Genomic DNA, 19,828 nt, shown 5'->3' on the forward strand with positions numbered 1-19,828 from the left:
CAATTTGACTTTGCACAGAACGATTTATTAATTTAATTATTAAGTATCTATTATACAGGGTGGTTGGTAACTGGCGGTACGAGCGGAAAGGGGGTGATTCTACGCGAAAAAAGAAGTCGAAAATATAGAATACAAATTTTTCGTTCGAGGCTTTGTTTTCGAGAAAATCGACATTGAATTTTCGCTCGGTACGAGTGCACTTTTAGATAGATCGTTGGTAGATCGTTGTCTCGATGGAAAAATTAAAAAAAAAAAAAAAAAAACAAAAAATTAAAGAAAAAAATTTTTACCAACCACCCTGTATAAAATATTACTTAATATTATTATAGAAACGTGTTACTATTATAGCAGAGGATCTACGTAAGAGGATTGTCATAAAGAAATTGGCCAATAGTATCATTTGAATTGCATGAGGCGGCCCAAGAGAGTCGGAGCGTTGAAAAGAGCAAAGATTCAAGGTTTTCGAAATATCGTGTATTTTTCTGCCACTGGCTGAGAGCAAATCTCCGCTGATGATTCTAATAACAGTGATAGTTGAACGCGTGGCGACCGAACGATGAACGCATGATTCTTTCAACATCTCGCGCGTCCTGGCTTCGTTATCAGGCATGGCCCATCGCCGGATATCTCGCAACTCGTACCGTATTTTTCCCGCCATTGTATGGAAATGTCAGAAACCTCGTGTTTCTTCGAACTTCTTTTATTCCCGGTGTCCGCGACTCGGCCACCGAAAAGAAAGAAATATGCAAATGTTAAAGGGCCTATCCGTTCGAATGGCGGTGCATCATCGATGCTCGAACCTTTTCAAGTTGTCCGAAGTAACTGTTCGCCGATGTCTAATTGTTTGCTCAATGACGACTTCGTGACTGGACTCGCGGAAAACTCCAGTCCTCTTTGTGCGTTTTCTATTCGACTTCTATTAGAATTCTGTTGGGGTGTATTAGATGGCGTTTTAAAAGACTTCCGAGGATGTTAGTCGAATAGGATCATTAATGTTGGGTCGTTTAATTATTTTCAGTGTGGTAAAGATTTCTATTCTTGGGCGAAAATTTGTTATCGATCCGTTATTGGATGTTTCTTGACGATACGAGTTCAGCCGGAGATTTTTGAAATATTTATCACGGATATGTTAAATATTTGTTGATATTGGCTATAATTCTAGCGAAAATCCTAAAATGTTGTTTCAGGATGTGAATAAGTTCTTTAGGATAATAGTCAGAAATCTAGCAGATATTTTAGAAGGTTGATTAGGTCTAAAGGAAATTTTGGAATATCGTGATGATGAATTTGCTGGAAATTCTGTAGAATATTATTTTATAAAATAATAGCTCTAGAATATCAATTAGAAACCTGGTAGTAATATTAATAAGCATATAATACATTTAATACAAATCCCGGAATATCTCTTCATTAATTTATTTATCTTTTATTATTTATTATACGGTTGTATACATTTGTATTTCATAGACTTATGCAATATTATACCTGGAATATTATTTTATAAAATGAAGGCGCTAGATTATTAATTGGAAAATCGACATAAAGTTTAAGGTAATTAATGATACAAATATTTAACGTTTCCTTTATGTTTAACGATGATTAGAGCAATGTATTATTTTAAATAAAATATACCGCTATTGATAAAGCAATGTCTGTACAATAAACAGGCGTACGCTCTGCTAACGTCGAATCGTGTTCACTCCACCGTGTGAAAATCTCCTACGCAAGGTGAAACCTTGTATTAACGCGTGTATATACGTCGTACCACGTCGCTTTTTTCTTCTTTTGAAACGATTATTACGTTCAGGAAAGTCGTTCGAGAGCTGGACACTTTCCTCGTTAAACTTAAAGTGCGACAAAAGTAAGAAATTGAATTTAAAAAGAAAACACAAATAATTATTACCGATAATTATTGGTGTGATAATTATTACTGACCGTTAACTGATTTCGTCATTTTTGTTTTTTGTTTCAGCAATACCGATCGTTGATAGAAGAGAACCGAAGACTTCAGGAAGTTTTAGCGAGCACTCAAATACCTCACGTACGAGTAGTCGACAATGTTTTCCTGCAAACACAAGTTGAAACATTGCAATGGCAACTGAAACAGGTCTCTATTTAACCATAAACCACGATCGTTTAACATACCTGATTTACAAGAGGAAATTGTTGATGTCCTCGACCAGATTACCTTATCCCCATTCCTTGAATACTTCACCGTCTGTCCCCGAATAATATTCCACTGCCATTTTTAACGCTTTAGTACCTGTACAAATATTAAGAATTAAAAGTATGCAAAGAAGTGAAACACTTTGGCAATTTTAAAACAGTACAGCTTCAACTTTAGACAGAGGCAACTATTTCTACATCTCTTTTGACAAAGTTTTTTATAGTTTAATAAAAATACCACAAAATCGCTTTGAATCCCAATTCCTTAAATATTAAAGTTTCAAATTTATTGTACTTGTGCACTTATTGAATAACCACAGCATTATTGTTGCCCACACAATAGTTACATACGATGTTATATATAAATAACTATTCTGTATGCAACAAAAATGCTGTGGTCATCCAGTAAATGTGTGTGTACGTTTGAAGCTTTTAATACTCCAAACCTGTGCACAAATCTTTATATGAAACTATAATATGTTAATAATACAATATGATTGAAACGTAATATAAATCTATTATAGAAACAAAACAGTGTAAATTGCATGAATATTTATTTATAAAAAATTTTACAGATGGAAGCAAATAGACAGATGTACCGTGCCCTGATGGAGCAGGTGCTGCGCTTCCTGGACCGTGCCCGCAAAAGCTTGGATATTCTTCACGAGAAGAATAATCCTAAGGATAAGAAGTCAACGGGACGGTTTCCACGTAGCTATAGCGTTCACACTGTGCATGCAGATTCCCCGTCGAATCATGTTTCCTTAGCACCATCGTCTTCAACTTCCTCTCGTTTCATGAAGTCGAAATCGGTCACACAGATCTCACCGTGCACTACCAACTACCGCGAATTCACTTGGTCGATGCTTCGTAGAAACGATCCAGCGCATTGTACTTCTCCACTTAATAAATCTCAGGGTCTCAATAAAACTCATGACGGTGTTGTTTATAAAAGCCCTACGCAACCCAAGCTGGACCCGAATGATATACCGCCCCAGAAACTATCCCAAGAAGCATTTAGGTACGTACCTAGATACCTAAGTGATTAAAATAATTGTTTTGTAGTGTTTAGTTACTAATAAGTAACTTTAAATATCTCTTTATTTAAAATATTTGAAGATAGTAAACTATTTTTAACTAATTGTAAATTAATTGTTTCAGATTAATGAGAACAGTTCAGTCGTTGCTCTTAATGAGAGAACCGGATCTGACCAGAATCTCGTCGACAGAAAATAACGGATCCTCCCCATCGCCCATAGAGGATCATCGTTACAATAATCATCACAACGAGGTATCAGTGACCTTGCAGGATGGTAGTTACGTAAATCCAACGTGCTTGCAGGGAGCTATCGGGTATTCCAGTTATGACCATGGGATCGAATCAAGTAGCACCGATAACGACAGTAGGAGTTTCGTAAAAACATCGTCAAACATTGTTGAGGTCAGTCAAAGTTTGCATGATCTTCTCCCTGGTATAAGAAGATCTCTTGACACCACCTCACTCAACTCAGGAAGCAGCAAAACTACTGAAGAAGAGGATCTACTTCCAAATAATAACTGTTTAAACGTATCCATATCGAATCACAAACATATTTACGTATGTACGCCGACATCTACGCCAAATAGGCGTGTTAGAAAAGTAGAGAAAAAGGAAAAATCTTCGAAATCAAAGCCAACTGACAGTGTGAGTAGCGTCGAGGATGAGAGTGGATTTTCTTCTATGAGTTCTTTTCAAGAAATTGGTTTACCTAACATTCTGCCAATTTCTCCTATAAGAGGTTGTCATCAAGAGGTGGGTTTACCGGTAGTACCATTGGAAAAAGCTAGACGTCGTAGATGGTCTTCCACTCCTGCTGAAATTCGAGCTTTCTTTAATAAACATCGTAGTAGCTTCACCGCCTCTCAAACTACCACTGAATCTTTAAGTGTCTGGGTTTGAATGATTTTACTAGCAATATACATAAACTACTTTCTAAACGAAATGACTCTGATGAATGCACTTGATATATTCAAGCGTAAACAAATGACCGAACATAGAAGGCACAGTCGATTATTGATACAGTAATTTCTATTATAAATACTCCTGTCTGAATATTTCTAGATCAGTTTTACATTTTATGTGTTCTTGTTCGGGAAAGTTTTATTCTTTAAGAAACGTTTAAGACAGTTTAGGGACAAACGTAATGCTAATAATTGATACGTTAATTTAAAATTTCTTTTTGTTTCTCACTTATTTGACTTTAGTTTTATGAATGACTTGATGCATTACTACAGAATATAAACTTGTTCAGAGTTTGATTAGAAGGTTAATATGTATACAAGTGTAGTTAGTACTTTTATATGTATTAGGAAAACATAATTCTTAATAGTTGTATGCAAAAGATTTGGTAAAAGTTGTCTCCAGCATTTGTATTGACAAAAGTAATCGACAATCATATACATCTCTTAGATGTATACCAATATTGTAATTGAGCATTTTGCCTTTTTACTGATATTTTAAAATATTTTAAACAATTTCAACTTCCATTTTGAAACAGTGTTCAATTTGTACTTACAAGTATTACTATACAACACAAGTCATTAAAGCTGTACTCTGCTTTATCTTTCCTGAATTTGTACATAAATAATGATATATAAAGTATTTGAATATTCAATATAGTAGAAGTTTTTTCACTTAAAATATAATTACTTCTAATAATATAATTAATTATAAGATTTCCTATATACTAATATCTAGAATACTTTGATAACATTTGTTTACATTATAACATTTTATCCTTTTTAGACTTAAACAAATATATGCATCTTAATTTATTTTTATACCTGTAATCACATGATTACCATGGAATCACATGAATACACCAATGATTGATTATGTGATATACGATACTTTTATTAGTCTAATAACTTTACATTTTTTATACAGCTTTTACATACTTTTTTTCATCGATTCACTGTTTTAGATTGTACGGTTGTAAGTAGACTGAACATGTTTATGCAAATCTGTATTTTTATGAAATACAGTTAACAAAATAGGATCTCTTAAATATTAGAAATATAGATATTTTGTACATTTTTGTACACTTGAATTTACATAATAAGCATCTGAAATCTAGTTATAAGCTATTGAAAATTAACATTATAACACCCATTATAAATAACTATAGCATATAGGAAGTAACAAAAATATTATACATAACATTAAAAATAACAAAAATGTCTATACATTTGTAGAAAGGAGCGAACGTCAGCGCTTTCAACTTCGAAACGCACACAAAGCACTGAACTTATCGAACGCAAGCTAGAAATTTAAAAAGATTTGAGCGAGGAAAACACTTGATCATTAAATGGGGAAAAATAACGTGAAATAAAGAAAAAGGAAAGAGATATCGTGAGTGAAGATTTAACGAAACGAAAACTGCTGATCATGGCTGAGAAACGTTCGTGGATGGGCGGTGTGGGAGGTCGGGGGACGGATGCGCGCGCATCGCGATAAGGCAAAAGTAGAGACACTGTTCGTTATCATTACGGCAGGCGTCGTTCACTTGTTCGCGAGTCGGTCCAGAGGTTAGCCAGGAGATTGCGCCACCAGCCGATCCACTTTTAGATTGATTTTCAAGAGCACCGTGCACTGGGTATAGCGCTCCGCGTTTATTTTAACGTGGCCAGAGTGTTCGAACGGGCCGCGACCGTCTCGGGTGATAGTAGAAACATCGTGACGAGGTGAGAGGTTCGGGTGCGGGCGCCTTTTCTCTCTGCCGGTCTGGAAGAACGTCGTTTAATCGTGTCCCACGGGAGGCACATTCGTTTCTCGTTGGCCTGCGTGCTCGTTGTTATTACTACACACCGTTACGTTCGTGTGTCTGTGTGTGCTGTTTCTCCTACGCGTACACACTTGCAGTTTGTATAGTCCCGTGTGTACACACATAGAAAGTCTATCTATATCTGCCGTTCGTTCTTTCGTGCGGTGTTCCGTGTACTGAACGGATTGTGGTGTGCGTGTGTAACCCTCAGAACGTGCGGCTTCGTGGCGCAGTGCGTGAAATGAGTGACAAGGATCGTTCCTCTCCCACTCTTGTTGAAAACAGTCTTAAGTCGCTGCTCGATCAACCTAGTATTTTTCCATTGATTGGTAAGTATCCGCTGTAATACTATTTAATTTCAGATAAATATAACGATATATCTTTTTAGCGTATCTTTTCTGTACGAGCTCGATAATCTCCCCTCCTATCCGTAGCTTGTTCTCTGCCTTGTTAGAACGCGCATTTTTCCTTTTCTTCGAAATTCGCGCACAATACTACTTCAGCGCTGACTGGCGGCGATTCGACGAATGCCAAACACGTTTTTCTCTCGTGTTTTCATTGACGAATCGCTGTGTCGCGTCGTCGATATTTTTCTTTGAACATGGAGGGGTTCTATGACGTTTAAATTTTTATGCTAATCATTTACTTTTCTTCCTCTCGTTCATTGGTATCGAGCAGCAACGTATAAAGGAAATGAAAAAAAGACAAGGTTATTTGAGGGATTTCGTTGAAGTAAGATAGGAAAAAAGGAATAGGGAATAGTAAGCACGCATTTTATGTTCATTGGTTGCGCCGGCGCTCGCTTCTTGGTCTCTCGATTAACCTCGTTTGGACCCCGTGGTGCACCACGTGATGTTACCAACCTAACCTCACTTTCACTTGCTCAACCTATATGTTCGGTTCTGTTCGGCTCAATACGACTATTTTACTAAGCGATTTTAACTAACCTTCCCGATTTGATCATAGGAGGAATGCTTTTAATGCCATGTGATAAATTTCAATACAAAGTGACAATTTCGTGGTAAAACTATCGACTTATATTTATTGAATGTCAATTGTCTATAGAATTATATTCTTTTCTGCATCACTATTTACAACAATGCCTTATTATTCTTTGGTATTCTATTTTCGATTGCTTTGAATTTAAAAAATGCGTGTTCTTTCAAGTTTATTGACACATTCCGTACTAGACATACAAAATCATGAAATAGTTTCTGAACACTAGAGTATATCAATATTTTATAAATTAGGTCATTTTCAGTAATAATTGTGTAATTATGAAATATAATTTATTTAACAAGTATAATGAACACACGTGGGCACATGGATCATCGATGTTCCACGCGGTTTGTACAAATCGTATAAAGTTGGTGTACATGGAATGTGTTAAAAGAAACAGAGTGGGGGAGTAATAAAGAAGGGAGAATGAAATAAAATGTTGGTTGCGTATGTGTTTACTTAGCTTGCTATTCGACCATATCTATCTTAACTGACGTTCATGGTTCTACATCAGCTTCACAAATGGAATTACATTTGTATGGAGTTTAGAAATTATTTAGCTTTTATATACTGCGCCCTTTAACACGTTTGTTCCAATATTATTAGCAAAATTGTATAAGTTAGAAATTAGAAGTTACCAGTATCTCTTCTTATGCGAATTTTATAAATTACAAGGACTGTCCTGTTCGATATAAGACTGCAAGATTATAAGAATCATTTATACAATACAAATCTACATGTATGATTTATGATTTGTCACTTGTTAATGTACACTAACAGCAGTTAATAAATTATTGTGTAAAAGACTTCTGGCGTAATAATCGACTGAGGCTCCATTTCAAACCTGTCATTGTTTCTTCTCTGAAGACACGCTTTTTCGCTAGGTTAATTTACATAGCACTTTACATGGTGCGACGCGTAAAATGTAAGTAACGATCCAAAGTGCGTCTCTCAAGCTATATATGTATATCGAGAGGCAATAATCCGACTTTCATGAGAGCTGCATTATCTATGGAACAAGGTTCGAGTCCACCTCAGGTAATTGTGTTTTGCGCAATCGCGGCATTCGTTCAACTTTTGTCTATCGGTAACGACAAAACAGAAATAAAGAAAGTGAAGCAAAAAGTAAAATGCGTTGTACACTACGTAGAGAAAAAAAAGAGTGAAACCGTGGTAATCCAGTGGAAGTTAATTATCTTAACGGCGTTGTACCAATAATTCGAAACATAGAGCCAGTAAATTAAGGACAGTTCCCTGATTCAACGTAATGGCTTACTTCCCATTCGGCTTTGCAACCAGTTTCATATGCTATTTGCGATGAAATTGGTTTCATTGTAAGGTGACATGAGGCGATTAGAGTGAGTAATCATAAAAATCATTAGAAATATTTGAAAATCATTATGTTGTTGCTATTTAGTAATTTAGCCGATCTGTATTTGTTTTAGGTTCTAGCTATTTGTTTCAGGTTTTAAGTAGTTATAATGTGGATAAAAGTTCGCTGGTTAGATTGGTATTTGACGAGTAAGGTTTTCAACCAAAGAAGGTTCACAAGTTCTTCTGAAAAATTTTTATTTACTTTTAAGAGGTTAGTTTGCCCTGAGCACGTGGGAGTCATGGGTAACTTGAACAGTCTTTAAAGGGAAAATTATGAAGTAAATCGAAAATCTGTTTGGCATAAGCGTAAATTTTTTTAATGAAAAAAAATGCTTATCATTTTTACAAAAATCAATATTTTACATATGTACATATATACATACCTTTCTGCGCATTTAAGACGATTAATCTGCATTTATTTTTTAGTGGTATTTTGGTTGTCGATATTGCGCCGTGTGAGTCAGACAGATTTTTAAGTTAACCATACAGAAAATCAACACCTACTATCGTTATCTATATTTTCACACTTGAGTTTTTACGCTACAGACGTTTAATTTTTAAATCGATTTTGATTAAATATCATTAGACTATTGTCCCGACGATCTTGGTATAGTTATCGTGTCTAACTTATCTTTGATCCACGGTTTATAACTTTGATAAGATGGCATTCTTTATTCAATTACGTTTCATTATATGTATATATTTATATCATTAGTTTCCTAAAAAAAGTAACAGTAATAAGAAAAGTAAATTTTTCAGGAAACACTAAGTTCACTACTATTTCGCAACGAAAGTATTTTTTTCTTTACTACTAAAAAAGGCGTAAGTTAAATTACTAATAAAAAGAAAGGTAATATTGTCGTTATTACTGCTATTATTTCTGTAACATAATTTTATGGCTAATTATGAGGTAATTATTTCCCATCCTAGCAGATGATGATTACTTCTTTACTTAAATTCTTGCTTATTTTTGCAAATATCTCAGAAATGAGGATTCAGCAAAACCAACGGTATTTCCACAAATTAAGAGACGACAGGGATAACAGTCGTTTTATCGAATATTAAAATAACACGTGGACTTGGTAAGAGAATTTATATTTAAAAGCGATTACTTAGTGTTAGATGTGTAAGCGAGGCAGATTTATGATGGCGATTAAGTAGCACAAAAGAGACATTTTTTGGTGCATATTCAATGACCAGGCAGTTTACTGTTCGTAATTATCGTGTACGACACTTTCACGCGATGTAGTTGGACATTAATTTCAAGATTGACACTGAGATAACACGTTACGTCATGACTTCGCTCAAGGACCGACGTTTGTCATTGCAGAAATAGAAGTAAATTGCGAATTTACGGGTATCTGAAAAAAGTAGCCGTGGGTGGAAACGAACACACCACGTGTTTTGCTCTAACAATCCATCCCACTCGTTTCAGCAACTAATTGGCAATGTATTTAAAATAGCCAGATTTTAATATTTTGATGTCTGTAAATATTAAATAATGGAACTTCATTAATCGCGATACAGTTCGATATTCTAATTTTTATTTCAAGTGTTTACGATAAGTTTTCGATATTTGCCTAGATTATCCGTTACGCCGATTAATCAGTACTTATTATAATTATCTGTTAGATGCGCGATCTTTGCATGTAGAATATTAAATACTTCAACAGTTGATGGCATCGTCGAGGATAAATCTTGAAGTACTCCTCGATGTACTCCTTCTTGTATGTGTTCCATATATTTTAAGTAAGTTAATCTTTCAAGCGAAATTTGTCTTTCGAATCGGTAGTTTTATCCAACAAGTTTTAAAAAGCTCGACTTAACGATAGATCTTATAACGCATTGTAAAAACATCGGTAAGTGTCCCAGAATCTTTTAAAAAAAGTTTATGAAGTTTTTTTCTATAGGAAAAGAGACTCTCACGTCATAACAGGCACGTTTCTGTCCTAAAAACGTTCATGTTATGAAGACATCGATGGAATACTAACGCTGGACATTATTAAACGATTCCTCTACAATGACAAACAAATTTCCAGGACGTTCTTATTTTTCCCGTCTTCTGTGAAACAAATAAAAATCCACGAGGAGAACGCTGCATAACGTTGGTATAATATAGAAGTGTCTCCGGATACAAAGTTATCAGGACGACGAAGAAGAAAACGAGTTAACTGGTGTTAGTCGGTTGAAAGGTCAACGGATGATTAAAATTCCCGAAGGGTAATTCGGTGATAATCTTGAGAGACTGATATCATCCAGTGGCGGTTCGATTTCTTCCTCGAGCAACGTCACTCCTACGTTCTTATTATTTTATTTATTTAAACTCATATTCACCTCTGGGCGACTGTTATAATATACAGATATATTACATAGACTTGTACAATACTATATTAGACCAGTCTGTTATTAAGTAATTACCGACATTGCATGTTATAACAAATGTTATGTCCATTATACAATATTTACATTGTATGATGGGCATATTATGTATAACAGATGTCAATTACGGTGTATGCTGTTGTTGCCTCACTGCAGCCACGTTAGTTGGACAAGGATTACGTCGCTTAGGAATTTCTAGAGATGTTTCACCACTCCCATCTTGTCATGCTGCTGCTTTTTCGGGAGACAACCGTGTGATGAGCTGCACTTTTGCGTCAACGTCCGATGAACATTGCAGTTTACTTCTCGACGACAGACCTGAATGTTTGGGGAACGTTGGCGTGAAAGTGCAGCCTACCACACGGTTGTCTCCTGAAAATTCAAAATCCGTGACAAAACGAAAGTAGCGAATCGCCAATCATCGTCAAAGTTTAAAGTTAATCGAAATCTAAAATTCACTTCCTTCTAATTTACGCTCGATTTAACCAGTTACCTGTTTCTGACGAATATACTCGTCAGGAAGAAACGACAGTAATTTGCGTTATCACGAGCCTTGTCAGTAACAAAATTAAAAAATAAAACAATCATTTCGTTACAACTTAATTCTCCATTATGACAGCCACCCATACTCTGTGTTTGACGAGTATACTCGTCATCGTTTACCTTTTGCCACGCATTTCAGGTGCACACTTTGCAAAGAGATCGCAACAGCTAACTGGTTAAAAGACGTTTGGAACGCTATATCCTCTATATTCGTTTCGATACTTTTGCAAATCGATAATTACGTGCTTCACAGTCTTCTTGCACGTTATAGACGGACATGGTCTATGGTCTTCTGGCTGGTTTCTTTTTACTCGTCTGTTTTTTTTCTTTTTTTTTTCGTGAGGCCTAACGGACGTTGGGATCGACGAGGCCGCTCGCCTCTGGCCTGGCGTGGCCTCCAACCGAGTACCGCTCTTTTGGCAACCGGCCAGAGCTTATGCCAGGTTTCAACATACCGGTCGACATGGATATTTTCGGGTTTGCGGTGAAACGACAAGCTCTGCCTTCTCTTTCTTTGCTTCGATGACCTCGTCGCGTCGTGAAACACCATCCCTGATGTCTCGTCCCCATCCCGATCTTCTGATTGACTCCAGCCCCTGCACCCTTTTCGCCAGATATCAACGTCGAACCGTCCCATGAACGATGCCTGCTTCCGTTTTATCGATCAGAGCGTGCCAGCCGAACGCCAAGGTCTGCCCCCTTGTGCGTTGAATCACGTGCAACTTTTCTGATCCATTAACGCGTTAATTGCTGCACCAAATTTTATATATTTTCCCTATGGACCGCAATCAGCCGATTTTTTAATATGCTTCAAGTTAGAATGTTTTTCGGGACTGGTTTGGTCATGTGATGATGGTTAGAGTATGAGATCATTGTCGTTGTATAGGAGGAGGAGGCTCCAAAGTAAAATATATTGGTAATTTATTGGCAAGTTTATTGGATTATCTTTGGTGAGGGGAATTGGTTGGTTCTTAGCGGCTGTACTGCGGATATTTCTGTATTTATGGGGAATTTTATGACACGATAGGCTAGACATCGTCATTTCGGTTTGGGAAAGAACATATTAAGAACACATTTGAGGAGACAGTGTTTGGCCAGATATACAGAAACGAAATTCAGCCGCTAACTGTTTCTTTAAAAGTTCGAGAAATTGTTTGTAAAATACACACGATATACGTACAAGAGTGAAATTCAGACATTATTTCACGCGAAGTGAAAAAGAAAGACAATAGAGAATAGTGTATTTAAATTGCGTACATATGTAACAATGAAAATTTTGTTGGACAGTAATCTGCTTGGAATTTAAAGAAACTGAATATGATATACACTTAAATATGTGTATCTGCGTAAAATGTATCTGCGGCTTGATGCAAGAAGTACCAATGTCAGCATTTATAAAGTTGAGATGTTAGGACTTAAGGATACGTTAAAGAATTCACGTTCAAATAATCTCTGATACAGAAGTTTCTGCTGTTTGGAAATTTTTTTCTAATACAAAAGGAGAGAATTTTCTAGTACAGAAGGATTTTCGTGTAAAAACGATAAAAGCAAGTGATTATTATAAATTTTTTTACACCAGATACTAATTACACTGTATCTAAATCTTTTTAGGATGTAAATGTAGCCTTGAAGTGCAAATGTAATTTTTTTACTTCAATCCTCATTGTTGTTTATTAGCTTTTTAAACTGCCACTTTCAATACTTTTCGAACTGTGGCGCACGAGAAACTAGTTGATTCATCAATTTCGAACAAGGTTTACTCACTTTTTACAAATTTCTCTGGGAAATGGACCTGAAATTTGTATTCCATTGTTTCTTTATAATATCTTTTGAAACGATACAAACTCAATTTATCCGGCGAAGGAAGTACATTTTTCTTCTAAATTTTCACGTTTTTCTTTCAAGCATAGATTCAATTTCAGTGCAAAGTATCCAACTTTAAGAAAATTCCTTAACTTTCGCATTGTGACGACCGTGACAAATACTATTACCTATTGTAAACAATGATTACATTGCCAAATTTAATCACGAGACTCGTATAATAAGAAGAATTGAAATAAACAAAATTATATGTACTTCAAGATTATCCACTTACGTCCCAAAAAGTTCTAGTATCACAATATAACTGATCTAAAAATGAATCCTTAAAAATGACCTGCTTTTTTCGTTGTCATTACAAGAAATCCTCCACTTTAAAGTTTACGTTGTTCGTGTATTTCACGTTCACTTTGGTATATTTTGCAAAAAGTTTATATTATCAAAAATTTCGACATTGCCATATATAAATGCCATTTATAATCGTTTCCAGATAAAATTTGAAATTGCCTTTTTTCGTATTGAACATATGGTTGTTTACTTAAACTTAAAGTACCAGGTTTAATCCTTTCTTGCAAACATACGACGTTTCACGTATCTCGAACCATTTTGCAGATATAAAAATGAAATTCAATCGTTGTTGCAGCGCAGTTTTAAAAGAGAAAATCCAGTCACGGTGTTCGAATGTAAAATACGTACAAATAAAATTTAGACACCTGGAACCAAGGGAATTAGAGTATGGTAGGTGTAAAATAGCGGTGTTGCGGAAGAAGGAAAGAAATGATGTTAGTCGAAGGAAGGTTTTCTTGCTACTTGTTAACATCCTCGAGCTATGGTAATAAGTTGCAAGACGAAGCTTATCTGCTTCCAACTTGCTTACTCATTATTGTGTTGGTTTTGAGTAATTTACAGCGACGACGCGGCCAGGCACGTGGCCGTTTCTCCCGAGCTCTGTACAACTCTCGTATTTATGATCCTGCAAAAGAGACTGCACGATAAGATAGTGGTGATGGTAATTTAGAGTCGTTCGGATGATCGCAAGTAAAAGCGAGGCCATCGGAAGATCTATAGGTCGAACGATCTCTCTCTCTCTCTCTTTTTCAAACACGTTACTTTAGCGAGATTTTGGCTTTAAAACATTCTGCGACAATTTTTAGAAAAATCAGGAATTTTAAATAGGAAAATTTTAGATGGATCTTCAGGAAGCTAAGAATAGTATAGCGAAGACCAGGAAACTATAGATTCGAACGCTACGAAATAAATCTTATTGAATATCCTGCTTCCATTGAATTTGATAGATCTTTGTTTTTCACATTTTTCTCTCTCACACGAGTCACCTTTCAGCGATATTTTGATTCTAGAAGAAGATAATAGGTTTTCGATAGGTCCTTCTCTTATTCTTAGAAAACTAATAATAGCAATACAGTGAGAAGGAAAAAGTGGTTGAGCAACCGTCTCTATTCATAGAAAATTTTCCATTCGATCACTTTCCCCCTGTTTCCCAGCCTCAATCTCTCATTTTCGTGTCCTCTCCCTTTTCTGTGTCACGGTTTAAACACAGGGAGTTAATATAATTGAACGAATCGTACAAGTGTACGGTGACACGAAGCCTTTATGTTATGTGTCTCGATGTAAAATACGGCTTCCGCGACAAGGTTGTCGCGAATGCGGCACAAAGTCGTGCAGAATTTTTTGAACCTGCGATCCTGTTTCTCTGCTTGTTACTTGCATCCTCGAGCTCATCGATTTGTCAGCCGCAAGATGGATTGAGATTGCACCAAGTTCAAGGAGCGTACGTAGCCGTACTAATTCAAGTTGTTATCGATTTGTTCCGATTAAGCCTTTTTCTCAGCCGACTCAGCGTCTCGCTCTTATTGTAAACAGCGATAGACCAGTGGCTCGTGATATTTTCTATATACACGTTCGCAACTGCTGCTACAATTGGGTACAGGCTGATTCTACGTGAAAAAATGCGTCGAAAATATTGAAGAAAGTTTGTTCGTTGGACGACTTGTTTCTGAGAAAATGGAGTTTGAAAATTTTAGATATCAAGTATACTTAAACCTGATATTTAAAATTAGGAGGTTGTTATACAGGCGAAAATAAGTGAAAAATGTAAAATAACATTGTTCCGTTTAAGGTCCGATTTCGAAGCAAATAAATAATACGTTTGTATAGGTTTAGTCAAGAACTGCTTTGATACGCGCGATACATTTTCAAATTTATTGTTCTGGAAAACAAAGCATCTTGTGAAAAAGTGTCATTCTACGTTTTTGGCTTATTTTCTCACGTAGTTTAACTTCATTTGATTATTTACTTTTGCCCAGTTCGGTTTAAGTATATTCGTCAAAGTTTTAAGCTGGATTTTCTCAGGAACTATCTTATACAATAATCTATTAATTCAGAATGTTATTTTTTCTTTTTCTTTAGCAAATTGTTCTTCTTTATACCTACGTTTTCAACGCAATCGTCTCTTTCTACCGTTAGATTTTGCTAAAATTGCTTCAAGTCGATATTCACCTGATGTTAGCCAACTTATATCGCTATTGCTGTATTTTAATCTTTAATTTTTCATTGAATTTTCATATACTCTTGTTACACGTATACGTATGTATTGCAATTTGCTATTATTTCGTTCGTTCTACTAGCGCGACGTAAAGCTTGCTTGCTCTTCGATGAAGCAAGGAAACACGAGGGAAAAATTTGTGGTTTGCAATAAAAATAATAAAAAATAATATTTCACCTGTACTCCAAGGCAAACTATATCAACAGTGAAATAGATTCGCGAAATTCTTCATATTTCGTGGCAATATGAGCTACGGGAATGAGAAGATCAAAGCTGCTTGACGAAGTTGCTATCCGAACTATTTCGAAGGACCTCGTGCTTACAAAGTTGCATCACGCGACAGAATACGTTCGAAACTATAGATAGACAAACGAGGATTCGCGGATGTATGTATTCGCCGATTCCTCTGCGCCTTAAGATAACGTGCGAAATAGAAATGTGCGTTGAGCTACGCATAGACACGTGACAGGCAAACAGAAGCACACCACGTGCCTCCTCTCTCGCGTATTTCGTATGGTAAGGCGAATATGCAGGTGAAATAGTAGGTGCCGATGCACATACCAGAAATCTGCATTTTGACGTTGGCCAGCCTCCAAATAGAATATTATTCCCGCCAAGTTGCACACAACCGACGACCAAAAGCTGCGACTCGGTTTGTTTTCTATTCGAAGTCATCGTACTCCGCATTTTTCGCGGGAACAATCGCGAATAAACCATCGGTTTTTCAACATTTTTCTATATTTTTTTTTTTTTTCATTTTTTTTCCATCCAAGCAAACCCAGCTCCCCTCTTTTCTTACATTTTTTTTTAGTTCACATTTTTTGTAGATCTGGCTGTCTCCGTATATAATCGAGGTAATATTATTAGTGAAATTGAAGAAATCGGTATTAATAGCTTCTTGCTCGAACGTTTCGACGATTCTCCATCGGTTTTAGATTAAATAAATCGCGTCTATTTCCGTTTAGCTGGTGAATTTCTCTTTTGATTTTGTACTTCTTTGGAAGTCTATTTTTCTTCTTGTAATCTGATAACAAGATTTCGGGTGAAAATAAACCAATGTGCCGGGTCTGTACTTAGTCAATCGCAGCAGTTATTATGTCAGTAATCACTTGAGAGGTGTGAAAGGTTACAGGCGGTTCTTGAATGAGAAGGTATAGCGGCTTCTATGTAGAGAGATCGTAAAATCGGTCAAGCATAAAAGTTAACGTGTTGGAGGAATTGATAGGAAGCTGAAGAGATAAGGATCTGAAGTTTCAATGCAGGCTATATATCTCGGCTGCAATTTTTTAACTGCCGTTCTCATTGCTGATATTTATTTTCTTGTTCTCATACTGCATGCATTATACGTATGTTACTTTGATTACGTTCTTACGATTTTTCTGGCATCCTCGATTGAATCGTTACAATCATTTTAACACTATCAACCGATACATAGGATCTTGTCGTAAAGGAGACATTCCATTTTAGAAATTGTAACTTCTTCGAACTTGAGTGTATCGTAATTTACACTATTTCATGTAATTACTAATTTAGAAAAATCTGTACTAATTTAGCAATAAACATGACCATCGTCATTGTCGCGTGATGTATGATATACATAGTATATATTATCATCATCACACGAGAATAATCATGTTTATCGTTAAAAGAAAATTTCTTCTATTCTAACACAGAAATTATTTCATCTGCGATATTTATAATTATTGTTTACTTAATTTCATCAATCATTATTTACTTATAATTATTCAAACACCAGTAGTCTGCAGACTATTTCTTGAATAATTTAAATTTAACACACCTGGAATTTCTACCCTTACAACTTCTATATATAACAATGTTTCACTGAAAAATCTCACACGTTAACATTGCCAATGTAACCTTCTCACTTATCTTTTATAACAGAAGCGAAGAGCAGTAGTGTTGAGGTTGACTGATGAATTTTTAATAGAAAAATATATTGAAACAAATATAGGTATCGGTACAAGTACAGGTATAGTATATGCTGATCCAGATCCTCGCTCTTACAGTGTTACAATACAATAGAAGAAAGGCTATGATAGGTAGCACGTTCATATATTTATAGCAAAGAGCATTACCAAAAAGTTAACCTTGGTGTGTAGCTCTAACTGAAGGCTACAAGAAACAGCAGTAGAAATCTACTTATAGCTCTTTTGTTTCTAGACTTTGTGATCCAAAACAAAATTTATATTGAAGTGCACAATAATATGGACCTCCCCTTATTTTGAATCTTTTTGTGTCACTAAATTCTATTCTCTTCGTAACAGCGGTCTGCGGGTCACGGATATACAAAAGAAAAAGTGTAGAGCTTTTCTTGAAGTAATTACTTCAACAAGTGGAAAACCATTTACCTAAACTCTGTTTATTAGAACGAAATATCGTCCGGTGTCTACTAAATGAACCGCTGTCCATTCACTCTATCTCAATGCGAACACCTATTATATGGATGAAAATCTTTACCTGTTACCTATTCACACCGGTTATCTCAATGTGAACGCCTATTATACGGATGAAAATCGTTACCTGCCCATTCACTCTGTTTACCTCAACGTGAACGCCTATTATATGAATGAAAAACTGCAGGTAATGAGGGAAATCAATGGATTCCTATTACTATACGAACTCTATGTATAATAGTTGCATGATCTATTTTTCTCTCTTACTTATCTGTTACTGTAAAAACGAAGCGCGATAGAGCACCATTTACTTGAACTCTGTTTATTTAGGAATTAGAAACGAAATTTTGTTTAGCGTCCATTAAATGAACCGTTGCCCATTCATTCTACTTGTCTCGATATGAATGAAATTGATATACCTGTTATATGAATGAAAACCATAAGTAATGGTGAAACTCGATGAATTCTTATTGCTATACGAGCTTGTTATAATCACGTAAACTGTTTACGCTCCGATTGAGTTCAGATACATTGCCGGCCATAAATAGATACTAATTGTATTAGAGACACCTGACGATTATTAGACTATGGATTCTTACGCAATTTCATATTTTTATGACGAGAGCTGAAGCAACGATACGTACGTAGTAATTCATGTCGTCTATTAAAAATTACGACGTGTACTGGACATACTGGATATTTTCTATATTTCCGTATGTTGTACGCATTTTATGGATTGCAGTGTTTTTAAATTTCTCATAAATACGTAAACACTCGCTGGCTACCGATGGTTTAGCGAAGCTCGATTGCTTCTCGCTGCTTTCATTCCCCAATTATTTTCTCGTAAAGTTTTTATTTCACTTGTATCGCGTTGCCTTGCAATGTAAAATACTCAGCAAAGATGATTTTAATAGACTTCTCTAGTAAACGTGACGAACGCCTAATTTTTACGGCGCGCAGTATAAATCCAGTTCTACCGTGAAAATAACATAGAACCTGTATCGTTTGAATAATTATCCGCAGTGCATATGAAGTACATATGAAGATATTTAGAATTGAAGGGATTAAATAAAATACCGATCCACGTACGGAAGCATTCTGTATATCGTTGCATATCGTTGTATATCGAAACAAAGGGATCGACTACGAAGGAGATAGCATCGTGTTTCCCTGCGAGTTATCCAAATGCTCTAACACGATCGTAAATCACGGTTCGTCTCACAATAGCGTGTGCTGGTCTAGCGTTACCTGCTCGTTACGTTTCTTAACAAGCTGCCTTATCTCGGCTGCCTTCTCGAGTAATTATGCGACTGACGATTTCATTCGAGATATTGTTATCGGCGTATGTATGATTATTCGTTTTTTGTTGCTCGCGACAGACCTCTATAGCAGATAGTAAAATTTATGTTCATCCGTCGTTCGATCACTTGGCAAAAAATGCAAGTAAATCTATCTCTCCCTGCTTCTTTTTTTCATTCTCACGGTTACTTGAAAGTTGCTCGAAGCGGTCACATAAAAATCCGCGGAATATTCTCGTTCGTTTGAGATAATAAATATTTCGCAATCTGTAAGTATAACATAATTGGAATTTTATGAAGACTGAAGTGACTTTTTCATTTGGCAGAGTGGTATAGCCAGTTTCGGATAATTAAGAGATAGTTGGAGGAAGATTAGGAAATAATAAGCCGTCTAAATATCTCGCAAGACTCTGGTAACTCTGTAAGTGACCTTACGTCGAACGAAAGATGCCCTATTTCTTGGCGTTTTTT

At 35.9% G+C, this 19,828-nt stretch overlaps 1 protein-coding gene and 2 long non-coding RNA genes across 7 annotated transcripts in view; 2 read left to right on the forward strand and 1 right to left on the reverse strand.

Moving 5' to 3' along the window:
• The window catches only part of LOC126872776 (uncharacterized), a 34,349-nt gene extending 29,525 nt beyond the window's left edge, over positions 1-4,824 (forward strand). The window contains exons 3-5 of the mRNA XM_050632937.1: positions 1,973-2,107; positions 2,742-3,187; positions 3,328-4,824. Of these exons, the coding sequence (XP_050488894.1) occupies positions 1,973-2,107; positions 2,742-3,187; positions 3,328-4,105 (1,359 nt within the window). The 3' untranslated portion in view covers positions 4,106-4,824. The remainder of the gene's footprint in view (positions 1-1,972; positions 2,108-2,741; positions 3,188-3,327) is intronic.
• Positions 1,401-2,914, reverse strand: LOC126872801 (uncharacterized). Its single transcript, XR_007692195.1, has 4 exons — positions 2,766-2,914; positions 2,146-2,263; positions 1,936-2,065; positions 1,401-1,844 (listed from the first exon to the last, which is right to left on the reverse strand). It is a non-coding gene; the product is annotated as an uncharacterized LOC126872801 (long non-coding RNA).
• A 3,186-nt stretch (positions 4,825-8,010) lies between the features above and the next one.
• On the forward strand, positions 8,011-12,895 carry LOC126872802 (uncharacterized). 5 transcript variants are annotated; one of them, XR_007692198.1, is made up of 4 exons: positions 8,187-8,326; positions 8,414-8,553; positions 8,769-10,091; positions 10,253-12,895. It is a non-coding gene; the product is annotated as an uncharacterized LOC126872802 (long non-coding RNA). The 5 variants fall into 5 exon arrangements; XR_007692200.1 differs by having other exon boundaries at positions 8,769-9,424; positions 9,673-12,895; XR_007692199.1 differs by having other exon boundaries at positions 8,769-9,164; positions 9,328-12,895.
• Positions 12,896-19,828: the final 6,933 nt, after the last annotated feature.

The sequence above is a fragment of the Bombus huntii genome, chromosome 14, assembly GCF_024542735.1.
Source record: "Bombus huntii isolate Logan2020A chromosome 14, iyBomHunt1.1, whole genome shotgun sequence".
Lineage (NCBI taxonomy): Eukaryota > Metazoa > Arthropoda > Insecta > Hymenoptera > Apidae > Bombus > Bombus huntii.